The sequence below is a fragment of the Galeopterus variegatus genome, unplaced genomic scaffold (assembly GCF_000696425.1).
Source record: "Galeopterus variegatus unplaced genomic scaffold, G_variegatus-3.0.2 Scaffold4824, whole genome shotgun sequence".
Lineage (NCBI taxonomy): Eukaryota > Metazoa > Chordata > Mammalia > Dermoptera > Cynocephalidae > Galeopterus > Galeopterus variegatus.
In genome coordinates this window covers 125,120-144,122 of record NW_007730935.1, presented here as the reverse complement: position 1 = coordinate 144,122, position 19,003 = coordinate 125,120, and the positions used below count along the sequence as shown (strand labels likewise).

Here is a 19,003-nt window from a genome sequence, read left to right as displayed (position 1 = left end):
CACTCTCCCTGCCAGTGGGGGGTTGGCAGTCCGGCCCCTCGGTACCACCGGTCCACCACAAGCCCTGCCCTGGGAACAGGCACCTCCAGCCTTGGGCATGGAGGGGAGTGGCCACAGGCTGGGACCTCTGCTGGCAGGGACACACTGCCCCCTCCACCCACAGGGCCACTCGTGGTGAAGCTCATAGCAGGTCTTGGTGGAGAAGACCCCCAGGGGCCTGGTCTACAAGGAGGGGCAAGGGGTCTAGATGCCAGGGTCAGTGCTAAGGTCTGCTGAGAATAGAGGAAACCGTGCCCCCACTCTCCAAACTCCCTTGCCTCCTCCCCCGTCTCTGTGGCTTTCTTACAGCAGGTTTCCCAGGCCTCAGCCCTCCAGGACTGGACAGCAGGCCTTGGAGAATGGCAGGCAGGAAGCTTATGGGAACAGCAGCTCCTCCAAAGGGCGAAGCAGGAACATGAGACTGCACTGGGGTGTGCGCCGAGGGGGCTGGCCAGCCACTGCCTGCTCCGTGCAGGAGGCACACAGTCCCCTACTGGGCCACTGGCATGGGGTGGGATGGGGGCGGGTTCTGTAGAGCCCTGCCCCCACCCAGCTGGCAGAGGCTGGGCACTGCCCAATACCCCAGGACTGGGCTCGGTGGCACCACCTGGGACCACATGTGCAGCCCAGGCTGCAGAGGGGCTCGCGCTCAGCCCGTCCTGCCCTCCTTCCTGCTTCCGTTTCAGGCTGGGGAGGGGGGGGTGGTGGGTGTGTGTGGAAGGGAATAACCAGGCTAAGCCATCTCTCCAGGGAGAGGTTCCCTGGGGTCTTTCCTACACTGTGGGGCTGCTGATGGCCGTGTGGTCTCCCAGCCTCTGGGCATGCAGCCTGGAAAACCCCAGTGACCGTCCCTCTCTGAAAGTGTCCCAGCATGTTCTCTCTGCAGAACCTAAGCCCATCACAGAGGCCTGGGGTGGAGGTGGTATTAGAGGAGCATCTCTAGGGACTAAAAGGAACATGTCCTTGTCACATGGGCCCTGCCTGCTGCCACCTGCGTAGGTGTGGTCAGCAGCCACGGGCCAGCAAAGAGTGCACGGCCACAGGGCCTTCTGGGGCAAGCACAGAGGGGCCTGCTGCCCTGGGCCCCTCCTAAGAACTCCAGGACCTTTCCCAAGTGCTCCGAGCCTCTGTTTTGTGGGTCCCAAACCACAGAGCGTATCCCCCTGGGGTCCCTACCCCTGCCAGCAAGGGTGGGGTTGGTTCGAGGGCCAGCTCGGTAGGCACGGCCCCTGCCGAAACCCAGTGGGTATGCAGGGCAGGTCGGGGTGAAGGGTGGGGAGGGGGAACTGAGGTCAGGCGCAGCACAAAGTACCTGGAGTCCTTGGAAAGAGGGAGGTTGAGGAAGACCCCAAACATCGGGGCCCCAGCAGAGGGGGCTCCAGGAAGAGCCAGAGCCCTGTTCCCCTCGCCCCACACCAGGTGGGGGTTCTCACAGAGGAGAGGCCAGCCCTGCCTGCTGGGGCCCCAGCAGAGGGGGCCCCAGGAAGAGCCAGAGCCCTGTTCCCCTCGCCCCACACCAGGTGGGGGTTCTCACAGAGGAGAGGCCAGCCCTGCCTGCCCTGAGGACCCAGCCAGCTCCCAGCCTGGCCTTGACTGTGGGAATCCGATGAAGGGTTGCGGCTTGGAGAAACGGGGCCCCAGCAGAGGGGGCTCCAGGAAGAGCCAGAGCCCTGTTCCCCTCGCCCCACACCAGGTGGGGGTTCTCACAGAGGAGAGGCCAGCCCTGCCTGCCCTGAGGACTCAGCCAGCTCCCAGCCTGGCCTTGACTGTGGGAATCCGATGAAGGGTTGCGGCTTGGAGAAAACTTGATGTTTTCTTGTTGGAGGATGAGCAGAGGCAACAGGCTGGGGTGGGACCGCCTGGATGTCCTTCCTAAGCAATGCCATCTCGCCGGCACAAATCTGACACGGACGTCTTCCAGCAAAGCAGCGGGTGGTGTCTGGCAGCGACTTTGGAGATCATTTCCCGATGACATCTTGGTGTGGTGTTCTCTGTGACACACACCACACTCGTCACTTGGCTTCAGAACAGCTTAAGCGAGCGAACAGAGACGAGGAGGGGAGCGGACTGTCCGAGCAGGCGGGCGGGGGCATCTTAGGACCTGTAGTCTTTTTTGCTGTAGGGTTTATTGCCCAAAATACTATCGATCTCGTGGATAATGGAAGATGACAGTTTTGGAAGGACCTGCGTGCAAGGACAAGAGCTGGTCAGAATCCCACCACCAAGACTGGCCTGGCTCATGCAGGAGGCGGGTGACGTTCTCTGCTGCCTGGCCTGTGCTTACCCGTCACATCTGGGCTCCATCTGGGCCCACCGAGCCACACTGCTTCTGTGCTCCAGAAGGTCTGGGGCAGAGAGGAAGCATGGCTGGGTCTGTACTCTCTCCCTCAAACTCCAGTGTGCTCCAGAACCTTCCAGAAGGGTGGTGGTGGCATGAAATGCAGATTCCAGGGCCCAAATGCCTGCCCTCTATGCCCCTAAACTGCTCCTCCTAGCTGTCCCCGCCTTACCTGACAGCAACCCCAGCCTTCCAGGTGGTAAAACCCCAGGGGCTGACTGTGTTCTCCCTCCTTCCCTCCCCGCTGTATACGGCTTGTCAGCCAGTCCCATGGGCCCCACCTCCCCAAACATCCGGGACCCAACCATGGCTCTCATCTCTTCCCTGAGGGACGGTTGTCACTTCCCACCAGGGCCCTCTGCTTGGGCCTTTGCTTCCCCAAATCTTTGCCCTCTGAGCAGCCAGAGAGGTCTCCTTGCAAAGCTGAGTTGGATCATTTCCCCCCTGCTCAAAATCTCGCCTGGCTTCCCTCTCAGTCAGGAGAAATGCCCATGTCCTCGGAGGCTGCAGTGTCCGTGGGATCCGTCTGCTCTGCTGCAGGCCGGCGGGCCTCTGTGCCCCTGCGGGCCTCTGCATCAGCACCTGCTGCTGCCTGGAAGGTTCTCGCCCCCCAGGGCATTTGCATGGCTCACTCCACACCCCTTCAAGCCTTTGCCCAAATGCCACTTTCTCACCAGGCCCACCTGGCAGCCGCTGTTAAGCCTGGGTCCACGGTGCCACCTCTCCTGCCCCAGGTGCCCTCTTCGCACTACAGCTTTCCTCAAACAGTCACCTTCTGACACACATTCTAACTTTCTTAGTTCTTGCGTTTGGTGCTTATGTCTGTTCTCTTCAAGCGCAGGGCTCTCTGATGGCTCACAGATGCCTCCCCAGAGCCTAGGACAGTGCCTGGCACGCAGCAGGTGCTCAGTAAACACGTGCCAGGCAGAGGAATGGCAGGTGCTGCGCACTCACCTGGATCGCTCCAATGTTCTCCATGAGCTGGTCTGCGTTAGAAGCTCCCAGGAGCACGGAGCTCACCCCCTCGTTCCTCAGGCACCAGGCTGGGGGCAGCAAGACAGAGGTGAGGGAGACACACCGCCAAAGGGTCCTCCTGGGTCTGCTCTGCCCCCGCCTGGGCCACGGAGACCCAGCCACTGGGTCTGGGGGTCATGAGTGCCTAAGAGGCTCAGCAGGGCCCTGTGGGGGCTGTGCCCAAGGGGTATTGGGGGAGCCCCAGCCCCACTGCCCCTGGTGGAGAGGTGGCCCAAGTGCTCAGGGACCCCATATTCTTCCCATGAATGTGGCAGCCCCATTTCCTATGGCTGGCTGATGGAGGGGGTGGCCCAGGCACTCAGGACTCCTGACATCTCCCCAGGGATATGGTCCCAACCCTGCCCCTCAGAGCCTTGTCCCCTGTTGCCAGCTGGGGGATTGTGTTAGGGATCCCTCACTTTTCTCCCCAGGGATTCTGGCTCCATTGTGGCCCCCAGCCCCAGTATCTAGGGCCAGCCAGGGGAGGATGCAGCCCCGGTGGTCAGGGACCCCCACCGTCCCCCCGGGAACATGAGCCCAGGCTGTGCCTGCAGCCCCTCACCCACGGCCAGCTGGGGCAGGGTACAGCCCAGGCGCTCGGCGACGGCCTGCAGCTCCTTCAACTTAGCCTGCTGGCGCCGACCTTCCTCACTCAGGATCTTGTCCTTCAGCCACTGGTAGCCCTGGTTGGGGAGGGGAGTGGCACAGCTACAGGTGAGGGAAAGTCACCTGCACCTCCACATACAGATGGCTGAGCATCTGTGTTTCTTCCAGATCCTTCTTCTGAAGCCAGGGCAGCATTCCCCACCCCAGGCCTACTGGTATGGGCCAGACCCAGGCAGGTGGAAGAGTGGGACCTGTCACGCGCTGAAGTGCACAGTCTGTGGGAGCTGACTGGACCCCTGTGCCAGGACAAGAAGGTGAGGGGTTCACCTTCCCTTCTCCCAGCAAGCCTGGCAGCCTGGGGTACTGGCTGCCACCTTTAGCCCAGAGGAACCATCCCCAGCCCTGCGGACATGCCATCTCCCCTGACTGCCCCCGAGATTGTATTGTCCCCCGGGGTTCCCTGTCCTGGCTGTGGGCTGGGGAGGAGCGGGTGGGCCAGGCTGTCCTTCCTTAGAACCCAGGGCTGGGGGCTCTGGGGCTGGGTCTGCTCTGGCTGGGCAGACCTTTCTCTGCCTGCTCCTTGTTCCCCAAACCCTGAAATCTGGGGACCTTCCTGAGTCCCCACTTCAGAGGTGTATGCAGGTGGGGGTGCTTGTTCCAGGGGTCACCGCTTGGTGGTTCTGCAGCCCCCAGCCCCAAGCTTGGTCCCAGAGGTCTCAGTGATGGTAGAGTAAGGGGTGTGTATGGAGGGAGGGGGCACTCAGCCCAAGTTGTGAATGTTGAACCACAGCGGGGGGCAGAGGGGGAGGTGGGTGAAGGGGTTCCTTCTGCTGGGGCATGTCCCATAGGGAGGGCAGCCCCTCTAAACATGAGGTCAGGCCACAAGGGCTCCATCCCTGTTCTCATGCCAGGGAACCTGCCCCTGGCAGACAGTGGCTAGGGCAGCTGTGGCCCAGGGAAGCCCCACCCGGCACCACCCAGAGGTCCCCCCATCCAAATGCCTGTGCCCTGCCTGTCCCCTCCCCCACCCCAGGCCAACTCCTGCACCTTCAAGGAGGCTCTCGAGTAGGGCGGGACACCGCTGTCATACTTTCCAGAAACAATGCCGCAGGCCAGAGGGGACCAGGTCATGGCGCCCACTCCTGAGAAAGAAAATCAGGCAAAGTTGAGCCCTGGGCCCCAGGGTGGGGATGGGGCAGGGTGGGCAGGGGCAGGGGGAGGCCGGGGGCGCACCGATCTTGTGGAACAGCTCCGGCAGCTGCACCTCCACCTTCTCGCGCTGGAACATGTGGTACTCGGCCTGCTCGCAGATGGGCGGGATCAGGTTGAACTGCCGGGCCACCGAGTAGGCCTCCTGTGGATGCAGAAAAGGGCCCAGGTGGCCCCTGCCCGTCAGTGGGCCTGGGGGTCCGCCGGGGCAGCAGGGAGAAGACACAAAGGTATCCTCGGCAGCGACTGGCCTGGCCTGCCCCTTCCCCCACCGCTCGCAGCTTTCCTGGGAGCCATGAGGCCCTGGTGAGTTGGGGAGAAGGAGCGGGTCGTGGGACCCCAAGGCTGAAGGGTCTCAGAAAGTGCAATGCTGTAGTGAGGCCAGAGCCCTGGAACTTACTGGCCGGGTGGCCTTGGGCAAGGGGATCATCCCCCACGCCTTAGTTTCCCCATCTGTCGTGAGGGTCAGATGAGCCAAGGGCGTGGTGGCCCTCACGACAGTGCTGGCCCTCACGACGGTGCTGGCACGTGGCGGGTGCTCAGAGCCCTCAGTGGGGCTGCTGCTGTCACCATGATCTCTTCCTGGGCCTGGGGCTGGGGCGAGGCAGCAGCAGCAGACGCCAGGGCAGGAGGGGGCAGGAGGGGACAGTAGGGGACACAGCTGCATCGGCCCATTGCTGGGACTTGGAGCTTAAGGCCTTTGCTCCCGCCCCCACCCCCTGGTGGGTGACAGCCAGGCTGATGCCTCCAGGCAGACCTGTGGGGAAGCCCCACCTGCCACCCCGAGAGGCCCCCTTTCTGGTCTGTAAAATGGGGATATAATGGTACCGACACCTCCTCGAGCTCTTGCTGGCTCCAGGCAGCTTCAGAAAAATGCCAAATAAGTGGTCATCAATGCCACAGATGCCAAAGGCGGGTTAATACCATGGGCTTCTGTAGTTGTGTTTAATTTGAAATGAAAATCCTGCTGAACTTGTTTCACGAAGCAGAAATCTGGGACTCGCTAGAGGAGAAACTTCCCCAGAGAAGCTGGGGTGCTGGTAATCCTGGGAGTGGGGGCCCGGGAAGGGCCGAGGCTGGGGGTGGGTCTGTCTCAGGGAAGATGCAGCCCCCAGGCTCCTGCCCTTGCTCTCCAAGAACAGACGGAGAGGACGGCAGCCTCTCCCTCCGGACCCCTCCCCTCCAGGCCTCTGAGCACAGGGACACCCTCCCACCCTCCTTGCGAGACCCCAGAATTATCAAGGAATGTCCACTGCCTTCAGCCTCTGACAGCCCCTGTATAGGGAAATGACAAGCAGTGGATGCTTTCCTGAAAATGCAGCTGAGGGGGAAACACCACGGATCACGACACAGAAGCCAGGGTCCCAACAGCTGGGTTACATTCTGAGGTCGCCCAGGCGCTGAGTGCACATGGCCTGGGTGTCAATCTCGGTCCAAGCTGTGTGACCTTGGGCATCTTACTTGACCTCTCTGTGTCTCAATTTCTACAGCTGAAAAACAGGACAGCAGCACCTACCTCATGAGGCGTTGTGAGGATTAGATGGGAGTCAGTCCCCACAAAGCCCTTAAATCTTACAGCTCGCAGGACATCACAAGAGCCCATGAAAGAGGGGGATAATGCCACCGCCACTGAGTGCTTGCTCAGTTCTGTGACCTCTGCTAAGAGCTTCACACTGGTTCTCTCAGAGAATCCCCACAATAGCCCCATGAGGGGTGGGTCATGCTAACAGCCTTGTTCTCACGGGTGGGGAAACTGAGGCTCAGAGAGGTTAAGACATCTGTCCAGGGCCACACGGTCCTGGGATTCAACGAGACAGACCCTGTGTGCAAGGCCTGCGGACATAACCAGCATGCTCTCCCACGCCTGTCCCTCCCCCAGTAGCTGGTCATCTGTGCAACTGGGACCAAAGGCACGCAAGCTGCCAGAGCCCCGGAATCTTCTCACATAGCACAGGGCAGGGAGCCCAGGCCCTGTGGACACGCGCTGAGTGGTCACCATACCATGATCTCCATGGAGCTCCAGCGCGATGTGCCCCAGTACATGGCCATCCCCTGGTTGATCACGTGGGTCATGGCGCGCACGGTCTCTGTCATGAGAGAAGGGGAAACCGCAGGTGGGGGACAGCCGGGGCCCGGGGCCGGCCTGGGGACATTCTGCAAGTACAGGCGGGGCGCTGGGAGGAGGGCGGGGCTGCAGAGACGTCTTGCAAGCAGTGTACTTCTTGGCTCCAAAGTCAGGCGTGGGAGAATTTTCCGGGATGAAGGAAGTGAACTGTGCTCCAGAAAGCTGGTCGTAAGACAATGTCCTCAGACAGTTATGGCCTGTGGGATCTTTGAAAAATGGGCTATGGGTGGACGGTGATGTTTCTATGGCAGATTAGATGGATGAGGGAAAGATGAGATCAGAGAATGCGATTCTAGACTCTAGACTGGGACAGGGCTCTCTAGTCTGGAGAAGAATCGGGGACCCTGATCGCTTAGGAAGGACCAGATGAGCTGGATGAGGGAAAGATGAGATCAGAGAATGCGATTCTAGACTCTAGACTGGGGCAGGGCTCTCTAGTCTGGAGAAGAATCGGGGACCCTGATCGCTTAGGAAGGACCAGATGAGCGGATTAAGGTTACAATCAGATTGGCAAAAGGCAACAGGAAGTAAACGCATTTTTGCCTGTTTCTAGTCTCCTACTTCAGGCTGTTCCAAATTCTTATTGGAATCTAGAAAAGTGAACGGAGAGGAAATGGCAGCGTCTGTGGGGCCAAAGGGCAGGGTTTGGGGCCCCGCGTGGTCCCAGAGGGTGGGGCTGCAGGGCTGAGCTCCCCTCACGTCCAGGAGGGCCAGAGCAGACTGGAAAGTCTCCTTTGGACCATGTCCCAGGTTCTCGAGCCAGCCCAGCACCAGGCTAGAGTCTCCCCCTAGCCTGGGATGTCCCAGGGCAATGGGGGTCTGGGTGCCCCTCCTGTGGGGGGCCAGGGCCTGGAGCGGGACAGTTACGAGGCTCCACGAGCTCCAGAACAACCTGAATCCTGGGCAGTTGAGACTCGTAATGTCCCAAGGAGTAAATTGCTGAAACTCCACACCATCTTTTAAATAAGAGAGAAGGGACCCTTTCCCCAGTTACACAATAGATAATTCCTAGTATTAAAAAAAGATTTTGAGTGGGGCCGGCCCGGTGGCGCACTGCTACAGTGCGCCGCTTGGGAGCGCGGCGGCGCTCCCACCGAGGGTTCAGATCCCACATACAGACCGGTTCCCACTCACTGGCTGATTGAGGTGCGGGCGCGGCGCCAAGGGTTGCGATCCCGTTGCCGGTCCCGGTCCGGTACGGGCGGCTTCTAAAACAGAGCCGGGACACTGACCTCGAGAAGCCCCACCTCTCCCTCCCTAAGCGGTTTGCTCTTCCTCTGCCCCTGAGATGGGGACACTGAGGTCCCTGAAAATGGCCGGGGGTGGGAGAGAGAGGAAGGAGGGGAGGAGAATGCTGGGTTTGTTTTGAAAGACCCACTTCGGAATGGCAGCAAGGCCACGGGCACCCTCCCTGCAGAGTGGCAGTGCTGGCTTCCCATCCACCTCTTCCCACCCATTCTGGTTCCCTGGGGGCCCCTTTGGCCAAAGTCCAGTTGGGTAGAACCCAGGACATCCTCAGGGCTGGGGTAAGGTGGGTGGGGCTTCTGGGGTGGTGGTCCCAGCAGTTTCACCCAGGACCCCTGGAAAACTGCACCTGAGCATCCACATCTGCAGGCCCAGCCCTGCCCTCTCCTTCCTTCCAAGGTCAGGGGCCGTGGCTACTGGGAAGCCTCTGTGTCCCATCCTGGGTTGGGCAGATACGGGAAGGAAGTCTGAATCCCCCTGTGACCGCCTCCCTGGGCCGCCTGCTTTAACTCCCAACATCAGTAGAAATAGGGACAATTAGGGACAACTGTCCTTCACCTCAATATTTAATGCTGTTGGACAAAAGCACAAGGACTGAATCCTTCCAGTTGCTGCCAAAACCCATGGCATCTCCTGCTGGGTCACAAATAATACATGGGAGGGGTCAGGTGGCAGTGCCAGTTGGCAGGCAGGAGCCCTTCCGTCGTGGAACACAGCCCAGTTCCCGGGGAGACTGGCCTGTCCTCGGGGTGGGGCCCTTAGCTGAGGGGAGTGCAGGGAGACCAGGCATGGCCAGAGGCTGCCCCCGGGTCTCTGAATCCTGCCAGCTCATGGAGGCGTTCTTCAAGGAGAGGGAGACTGGCCTGTCCTTGGGGTGGGGCCCTTAGCTGAGGGGAGTGCAGGGAGACCAGGCGTGGCCAGAGGCTGCCCCCGGGTCTCTGAATCCTGCCAGCTCATGGAGGCGTTCTTCAAGGAGGAAAACAACTCCAGGGGCACGTGGTGCAAGGGCAGGTGGTCCAGACCTCTGAGGGGACATAGGTGGCCACATAGAGCCAGAGAGCTCACCATGGAGCCAGTGTGCCATGGATGGGGTGGCTCATTGCTGGTGTTCTCTGCTTCTGGGGGGGTTGGGGAGGGCAGGAGCTCAGGAGCGTGAGCTATGGAGGAGATAAGACTTGCTGGGACTGCTCGTTCTGGGGTCCCTGACGGGTTCCCTCCTTGTGGGAACCTGGTCCCATCGTGCCATCCAGGGCCAAGGTTCCGGGTGGGGATCCCAGCATCCTCAAAGCAAGAAGAGGCCCCAGCAGAAGGACGTCTGCCCCTGAGGGCCACAGCAATGCAAGCTTGGAGGGTGGGGAGGGTCATGCACGGAAGGAAAGGAGGGACGAGATGACAGCGTGGGTGGCGGCGGCGAGGGGCTCCAACACCGTTTTGCTTTTCCTGCACTTGCAAGATGTTCTCTTAGGGCACTTTTCCCCCGTTATGCATTTTATGGAGAAGTTTGTCATCGGGGAAAGAGAGTCATGTAAATAAAAACACTGTCTCATAAAATGCAGTTTGGACGCAGAAGTCAATAATCGGGCTAAGGGTACTGTGTACCTTCTATGATGAATGTCCTTGACTTGGAGGAACTAAATGGGTCCCCTGGTGATAAAAGAAAGATTTAAAGAGACCAGAGTTTACAGCTGTGGGAACACTGGGAGGCGTGGTGTGACGAAGGGCGCAGGGAGGGAAGCACATGTCACCGCGCAGCACTCGTTTTGTTAAAAAGAAAAATATACACACGCACGTGCGTGGTGCAATATACAAACGAACGAAGAGAACACAGCTTGAACACAACTTAATTTCCCAAGTTCCCCAAACAGCAAAGCACAGATGGAAAGATGCCCAGAGCCAGAAACTGGGGGAGAGAGAGGGGCTGAGGTTGCAGGGGTCGAAAGAATAAAAAATGCCAAAAGAATCAAAACTGCCTTTCCAAGCACTGAACGTTTCTTCTGCGCTATGTAGTAATTTATCCCCCAGAGCAAAAGACCCCACGAACCTCCCAGTAGAAAAGAAAGCAACGGCTGCTGGGGGTCGTCCTACCGCAGCTGCATTTAGCTACGGAGCCACAGCAGCTGAGAGGAGGACGCTGCCTGCGGTTCTAGCCGGGGAAGGGAGCGTGCAGCCGGGTGCGGGTCAGGCACGGACCCAGAGCAAGGGCGGGGACTCAGCCTGGAGGTGCCAGGGCACACCTGGGTGGGCAGGTGGCAACCAAAGGCCAAGCTCACCCCCTCCCCACCCCGAGGCCTGGCCGCCTCTGACCAGCAGGGCCCGTGGGGGCAGCCATCAGAGCCTCGGGTTCAGACCCTTCACCAGCCCGGCTCTGTCCTTTGGGAACCTGCCCACGCCGCAGACCACCTACCTTCCATGGGTGTGTTGGGGTCTGGGCGGTTGGCAAACACCACGTCCACATACTCCAACTGCAGCCGCTCCAGAGAAGCTTTCAGACCTGGGGAGGACCGGGAGGGGCCGTCACCGCTGCCAACACTTGTCAAACATTTCTGAGTCCTCCCCATGTCTAGCTCAGGGAGCTAGAGATGGAAGGGAAGAGGCCCTGGCACCCGGGAGCTTCAGGACAACAGTGGAGACTTGAGAAACTTTTTTGGGGGGACACACCCCAAAGGAGGTCGGGGTCCTGGCCCTTCAGGATAACATGGGGGGGACCATAGGCCAAATGTCCTCTGACTGAAGGAAGGGGGACCACCCCCCAGACCACAACCGTCCTCTGGGGCTGCTCCTTGGCTTCCTGGTGGTCCATGTTGCAATAAGGTGAGCTACGTTGTCACATGGAGAGAGAACTACGCCTGTCATCTATCACATAAAGGCCAACTGTGTCCAAAATGCACAAATCATCAACTGGTTCTCCCAAAGAGTTCAGAACCAATGCGACAGAGTGGAAATGTTGGATCTGAGGGTGGGGAGAGGCAGGCAGCAAGGCCCCCTGGTTGATTTTTAATGGAGTCAGTAAAGTACCTTGAGAAAATGAACGTGCATAGAAAAGGTATAAAGACAGTAAAAACAGACAAGCCAGGCACTGGGCCGCCTCTCCCTGCAGTGCCCCTGTGTGCTACGCCCCGGCCGTGTGTCCACGTGCAACTTCCCCTGGCTTCATCCCAATTCCCAGCAACCCCAGAGGTGGGTGCCCTTCCTACCCCCACCTTATAGCCACTGTGACCGAGGCCTGGGGAAGGAATGTCCCTGACTCCAGGCCACTCAGCCAGTGTGGGGCCGAACCTGGACTGAAACCCAGCCCGTCTGTCCAGCCACAGCGCTGCCCTCATTCCATGGAAGACCTACCCACACCTGCCTGGGGCAGAAGGAGCGGGTCAGACCAGAGTTCTGGGCACCCCGGGGTGGGCCCTCTGCTGCATAACTTGTTGGGGGTGGATGTGCGTCTTCACCTTTGCCCCCATGGTAAGATCACACTGGTTTGGGGGCCCCTCCTTACCTTCTATGATGTGCTTTCTGGAAAGGCCCCTCTCGGTTTCCGCTCTGAAAAACAGGCCAACAGCACATGGGATGTTGCAAGTGGTTTTGGGGAAATGTTTATGATGCAATGTTAGGCGAGAAAAGCAGGTCAGCAGGCAGCATGTGCAGCGATTCCACTTTGGAGGTGAAAACCTGAGGCTCCCAGGCTGCGCTCCCACAGGCCAGGGTGGAAACCTGGACGCTGCTCCCAGGGTGACTGGGGGCGAGGTGGCACAGCACTGGGGGGCGGGGGCTTTGGTTTTCAATCTTACCCTTCTGTTTGGCTTGGATTTTTAAAAAATTAAGAATGAATCATATTTATAACTTCTATGAGTTAAGTTTGTCCAGCCCCAGAGAGAATATGGAGCCAGACACTTGGACACACGCAGAGGTGACTGGTGGCCCAAGGAATTTGGAGGGGGTTGGACAGTTCACAAATTCTGTGTTTTCTAGAATTTTTTATAATGTTACCTTTGTAATCAGGAAAAAACCCCAGGTAAATAAAAATAAAAATAAAATAAGGATGGAGTGAAATACAAACCCAGCCAAAGCTACTTTTCTGGATTTGACGTCCCTTAACAGGGATGGGCACTGGCCCCAGCAGGTGGCTGCACAAACCACAGCTGTTGGACACTGGGGACAGAACACTGCACTGGTCCAGGATGGACCTGTCCAGGACAGACCCCGGCACACCCTCCCTTCTCAAGGGCTACTGTCCCTAGGAGCTGCCCAAGTCAGGGGTCTCCACAGAATGTGGGGCCGTGGCCACAGCCGCTAACCACCAGCTGGGAGGGTCGCCCGTGGCAGCACCTACTTTCCGCCCCAGAAGATCTTGGTGGTGATGACGAGGCTGGAACGTCTGCGGAACAGAAGAGAAGGAGGGGCGTTCCTGGCGTTACTGGGCCGGCCCCTCGGGAGTCCCCCCATCACCCTGACCTCCTCAGCTCTCACACTGGGGTCCTAAAAGCCTTCCCATGTGGGGTCCCGGGGCATGAAATGGGCACGTCCCCATCATTCCATGCATACCACATGCCAAGCCTGGGATCCTGGGGCTCCCAGCCAGCCAGGAGGCAGCCCACCCATGCAACCTGCTAACCGTGAAACTGTAAATCGGGCAGTGGGGGCAGGATGGCGGGGGGCCTGGTGTGACCAGAGCCCAGAGGACGCAGGAGGGGCCCTGGCTCAGAGGATACAAGGACTGAGTGGATTTGGTCTGGGTAGAAGGAGTGGCGTGCTCAGATCCCGAGGAGGTCAAGCGTGGAGCTGGTGGGCAGACGGAGGGGCTGTCGTGGGGACGTGGCATAAGCCTTCCTGGTGTGGGGCCCTGGGGACACATGGCAGAGAGATCAGTGTTACCTCCAGCCCTTCTTCTTTATGATGTTTCCTAGGACCACTTCAGCCCTGCGGGATGAGAGAGACACAGGGACGTCATCACAGCACAGCAGAAAAATCAAACCCAGCCCCACCATGACAACTGGCCACTCAGTCCCCTGTGAATATGCCACTGGCTCCGCAGCTCATTCCAGAGAGAGGCGAGGCCTGGGGCTGGCCGGTGCTGGCTGAGATGGCTGTGTTGTTTCCCCCACTGAGGTGGCTGTGGGCATGTGGCCCTGTGGGCGTTTGTCCAAGCAGCAGCAGCCCCAGCTCTCGCAGAGAAGGAAAGAGCTGACGTCTGCTCAGCAAGGCCAGTGCCACGTCTCCCGGCTGGCTGGAAATTCGCTGGGGAAAATGCCCAGCAATGTTACGTGGGTGAAATTTCCAGACAAGCATATTTTTTAAAAGGTGTTATTCTTCAGGTACATCCTCTGTTTTCAGAGAAAATCAGCGCATATTCAGGGCCAGTGGTGGGACTTCCAGCAATGTGCGTGCGTGCGCATGTGTGCGTGCGTGTGTGCACATGCGTGTGTGAGCGTGCGCCTCTCGTTTCTTGCTTTTGAACAACAGAGAGACGGAACCACACCGACCACTGTCTCTTCTGCTTGGCCTCACACTGGGACCTGCACCAAACTTGGGCCAGCCGGGGTCACGGGCAGGCTGTTCCAGCCTCCCTTGGCACCGCAGTGCTGGATTAACTTTTAAGAACTTTCTGCTTGTAACAAAATGTTTCTGAGGAAAAACAACAGACGGAGAATGATCCATACCCTGTGCTACATTCCAATTATAAAAGCGCCTGAGTCATCCACTCAGAGATAATGGGCTCTAATTTGCAAGCTGTTTAGCATGCCTTCTGAATGCTCCTCGGTTATGGTCAAGATGCACAGAAAATTCACTCAGGCCTGGGCCTCTTCCTTTTCTTCACTGGTCCCTGATTTGTTGGACAAAGGATCACGAAAGGAGGAAGAAAAGCTAGCAGCGGTCTTACGGCTATGGGGCCAGAGACAAGTTAACCAGAGCCCGTTGCTTGTGGCCCTGGCCGGGAATTTGGTGAGACTTGCATCTGTCCAGCGGGGTACAGACTCCTGCAGCTCTCTGGGAAGCGTGCTAATTAACATCAGCAGGAGAAGCAGGGGACCGCAGCAAGATATGTGCCTGGCCACCCTGGTCAGGGGCAGGGACAGTCCTGGTCTGCTGCTCACTGGGGCTGCCTCTTAGTCCTTTGCCCAGAGCGCTTCTCCCTGCTGGTCCCCGGAATGCAAGCCCAGCTTCCCTGGGCATTGGTTGGGGGCGAGAAGGCAGGTTCAGCTCCAGGCTGGACTGAGAAGTAGCTGCGGTGGCCAGGGGAAGAGTACAGGGCAGGGGGTTCCAGGAACAGCAGCAACCCAGGGGGAAGCTGCTCCCGAGTCCTCAGCTTTCCCACAAGTGGTTCTGAGAGGCTGGAGGCTGCCAGGACCTGGTGTGCTTGCCCCAGCGGGCCAGTCCCGGGTGCCCCTTTATTTATTTATTTATTTTTTGTCCTTTTCGAGACCGGCCGCACCGCGCTCAGCCAGTGAGCGCTGTGAGCGCACCGGTCATCCCTATACAGGATCCGAAGCTGCGGCGGGAGCGTCGCTGCGCTCCCAGCACCGCACTCTCCCGAGTGCGCCACGGGCTCGACCCCCGGGTGCCCCTTTAAATGGAGCAGTGAGACAGACACACTGAGCAGCGTGGCTGTCGGGACGTGGAGGGTGCTGGCCTGGACATGGTGTGGGGGCCAGGCCGTCTGGAACTGGAGGAGACCACGTGGAACTGCCTCCCGCACACTCTCGTGGGCAGCAAAACCCAGGCAGAAGCAGGCCAGGGAAGAGGCTGGGGGGCTCGGGTGGGTGACACCTCTAGGCTTGGCATCTGCACAAGGCTTTCAGCCTCTGACCCTCCAGCTTAGCTCATCTGTCTGGAAAGCATTCCACTTTGATTGAAGCTGCTGCCAGTTTGGACAGGGTGGGAGGGGCTGAACAACAGGAGGGCAGAAGGGCTGCTGATGGGGGCTGCAGGAGGTTTGGGGGTCCCAGAGGAGACTCCTGGGGCTGTCAGCCCCCAGGTCCTGGGTCGGGGCTTGAGCACAGGCCTGGCTGGGTTCCTTGATGCGTGGTGCCCCGGGCCCCATTGCAGGCTGCAGGTGATGATGGAGAGCCCCACGGGACAGGTGCTGGCCCTGTGGCCTCGGCGCACAGCAGGCCAGGGCTGCGGCCAGCGCAGCTGACGGGAACTTGGCTCGCCCTGAGCAGGAGGGGGCCAGAAGGAGGGCGAAGAGAGAGAGCCAGCAAATGATTTCACAAACAAAAGCTGACTTCTGGAGACCCGATGCAGGAGAGTGGATGATTTGATTACAGCCAGTCTTTAAAATAGAAGCCAACAGCCCTGGCTGAAGAGGGCTGAGCTTTTACATAATTGAGAAGGAAAGTTCACTGCCAAGATGCTTGCTACAGCACTCGGGGCAGAGCCTGCTCTCCCCAGCTCTGAGAGGCCCTGCCTTTCCTGCAGACGTAATTGCACCACCAAGACAGGAAAATGTCAGGTGCGTGGGGCTGGCCGCAGGTCGCCGGCACGTCCAGAGTGCCCAGGACAACAGCTTGATCAGGGCCCCTGCCCAGCATGGCATCTTTGGCACCAGAGGGACCATGGTCACCCAGTGCTGGGGCACGTGGGGACTTTAGCAAGTGTCCAAGGGTTCTGCGATTCTGGCCCCATGAAAACAAAAAGCCATGTAGAGTTTAAAAAAGAAGACGGAATGGAAGGCACACATGTGGACACTCCTGGGAGTGGGAGTGCAGGAGCCAGAGCCTCCAGCAATTCCCAGGCCCCTCTGTTTCCCGAGAGAAAAGACACATACTTGCCAGCTGCGTAGACTTCCGCGGTGTCGAAGAGGTTGATGCCATTGTCGTAGGCCAGGGTCATCAGCTGCTCTGCCATCTAAAATGAGAGAACCAGCACTGCCCTGCCAGCCCGAGGAGGGCCCAGAGGCTCCGGGGCCCCACCCTCGCGTCCTCCCTCGGGCCGGGGTCCTGCACCTGGGGCCTGGACACGCTCCCCTCCCAGCTCTTCCTGGCCTCTCCTGCCACAGGATGGGGTGGAGGCAGCTCTCAGGGACAGACCCATCAAGAACAAAGAAGACAAATTAATGAAGAAAGAGGCTGTAGACTGCACATTTCTTGACAGCAGGGGCCCTGTCTGTTGGGCTCATCACAGGGCTTAGCACTTGTACTGGGTTGAACAGTGCCCCCCCCCCCAATTCATGCCCACCCAGAACCTCAGAATGTGATTGGAAATAGGGTCTTTGTGAATACAATTAGTTAAGAGGAGGTCATACTGGATTAGGATGGGCCCTAAATCCCATGACTGGTGTCCTCATAAGAAGAGAAGACAGGCATAGAGCAGAAGGCCATGCGACGATGGAGGCAGAGATGGGAGGGATGTGTCTACAAGCCAAGGATGCCGAGGGACACCAAGTGTTGCCGGCAGCCACCAGAAGCCAGGAGTAGTCACGAGACACACTGTCCATCAGAGCCTTTGGAAGGAGCATGGCTCTGCAGACAACTGGATTTCAGACTTCTGGCTTCCAGAACTGTCAGTGAATAAGTTCCTGTTGTTTGAAGCCACCCAGGTTGTGGCACTTTGCTATGGCAGCCCTAGGAAACTAACAGAGTCCCCAACAGCAGCTTCATAGATCTTGGTACAATGAATGGATTTTTTTTTTAAAGCTATGGCTGTGTACTCAGCTGCATCTCTCTGAATCCTTCCCAGCAACTGCATGAGAACCGTATTAGTATTTTCTGCAGATGGAGAAACTGGTGTGCCACAGCCAGTACGTGGCGGGGCTGAGATCTGCACTCTGGCCTTGGCTGGTTTTTCTCCAGCGCCATGCTCTCCCAGCCCTAAGTGAGACGTGTCGTGGTGGTGGCCGCCTTGTCGGCAGGACTGATGACTGGCTGCCCAACCCAAACATGCCGTTGACCAGATTTTGCTCCCTGGGCTGCTGTGAGGACAAGCTTGTGCTCCATGAGCAAAGACTGACTGGTTGTTGTGGTGAGAATCATGGAGCCGGGGAGCCCACCTGCAATCGACGGCCCCCTGCAAGCTGCAGCAGAGGAAGGTGCCCCTGAACTCTGCTGTCCCTCTGAGTGTCACACTTCTCCATGCTCAGCTCAGAGCGCCAGGCCTCCTCCGCAGCTAGCCCAGTGTGGGAAAAATAATTCTTTATAACCCCCTGAAAGTGCAGGACAGAAAGCCAGCCAGGCACGGCTTTGCACAGCTTCTCTCACATTAGCTCAGAAGCCCTGGTGGCCGGGCAGGTGTGGAGAGTGAGGCTGGTGGCTGGTGGGGACCACTGGGGTAGACGACACTTGCGGGGGCACCACTGAGCGGGAAGGGTCCATGCTCCAGCAGGTGGAAGGCGGCCCTGGTGCTACCAGGATATTGGGGGAGCATATATGTAAAATCTCCTGGTTGAAAACCAGGATCCCCAAACATTTCAGACACTGTGCAGCCCCCAGCGAAGCCCCATGGTGTAGCTAAGCTGCTGTGGTCTGAGTCAGAGAGCCCGTGGGGTGGAAGTGTCACTGGTATTCTGGACCCTCCTGAAGGGCTGATGTACCGTCCCCTCTGCTGTAGCTCAAGTGCACTGACACTGCCACTACTCGGGACGGCCTGTCCACTGTTCATCCTTGTCTTCATCCTGACTATTCCTGGATGTGTCCCACCAACCAGGCCTGAGTGAGGCCCTGGAGGTCACAGTGTGCTGGACCCTGATGAGGCCATGTGCACGGTTGTTACAGGTGTTCTCCTGGGAGGGCAGCTGAGAGGAGGTGATCCAGGCCTCGGCTTTGTGGGTTTTCTTTGTACTTTGGAGGCATGTCTATGTCATTGTGTGTCCGTCTCTCTCCTGTGAAGGGCGGCAGCCACAGATAACTCTTGTGCACTTTGATTTTTTTCACTTGCAATACCTCTTGAAAACCAATCCATATTAGCTCAAAGAGATCACTTTCATTTTTTTTTTTTTTTTGTCTTTTGTCTTTTTCCGTGTCCGGCAACGGATCGCAACCCTCAGTGTTGCCCCCGCACCGGACCGGGGACTGGCAACGGGATCGCAACCCTTGGTGCTGCTCCCGCGCCTCGCTCAGCCAGTGAGCGGGAACCGGTCTGTATGTGGGATCCAAACCCTCGGCGGGAGCGCCGCCGCGCTTCCCAAGTGGCGCACCTATCCAGTGTGCCACCGGGCCGGCCCGATCACTTTCATTTTTTTTTTTTTTTTTTGTCTTTTTTCTTTTTCCGTGTCCGGCAACGGATCGCAACCCTCAGTGTTGCCCCCGCACCGGACCGGGGACTGGCAACGGGATCGCAACCCTTGGTGCTGCTCCCGCGCCTCGCTCAGCCAGTGAGCGGGAACCGGTCTGTATGTGGGATCCAAACCCTCGGCGGGAGCGCCGCCGCGCTTCCCAAGTGGCGCACCTATCCAGTGTGCCACCGGGCCGGCCCGATCACTTTCATTTTTTTTTTTTTTT

General features: G+C 58.7%; 1 protein-coding gene across 1 annotated transcript in view; it reads right to left on the bottom strand.

Annotated features, from left to right (window-relative positions):
* Positions 1 to 1,753: 1,753 nt before the first annotated feature.
* Positions 1,754 to 19,003, bottom strand: part of KCNAB2 (potassium voltage-gated channel, shaker-related subfamily, beta member 2) — a 94,290-nt gene continuing 77,040 nt past the window's right edge. Inside the window, exons 6-16 of the mRNA XM_008588435.1 lie at positions 16,336 to 16,415; positions 13,443 to 13,487; positions 12,901 to 12,945; positions 12,067 to 12,110; positions 10,981 to 11,067; positions 7,208 to 7,293; positions 5,231 to 5,351; positions 5,045 to 5,139; positions 3,954 to 4,074; positions 3,332 to 3,420; positions 1,754 to 2,223 (exon numbers count right to left, since the gene is read on the bottom strand). Coding sequence (XP_008586657.1) covers positions 2,134 to 2,223; positions 3,332 to 3,420; positions 3,954 to 4,074; positions 5,045 to 5,139; positions 5,231 to 5,351; positions 7,208 to 7,293; positions 10,981 to 11,067; positions 12,067 to 12,110; positions 12,901 to 12,945; positions 13,443 to 13,487; positions 16,336 to 16,415 — 903 coding nt within the window. The 3' untranslated portion in view covers positions 1,754 to 2,133. The remainder of the gene's footprint in view (positions 2,224 to 3,331; positions 3,421 to 3,953; positions 4,075 to 5,044; positions 5,140 to 5,230; positions 5,352 to 7,207; positions 7,294 to 10,980; positions 11,068 to 12,066; positions 12,111 to 12,900; positions 12,946 to 13,442; positions 13,488 to 16,335; positions 16,416 to 19,003) is intronic.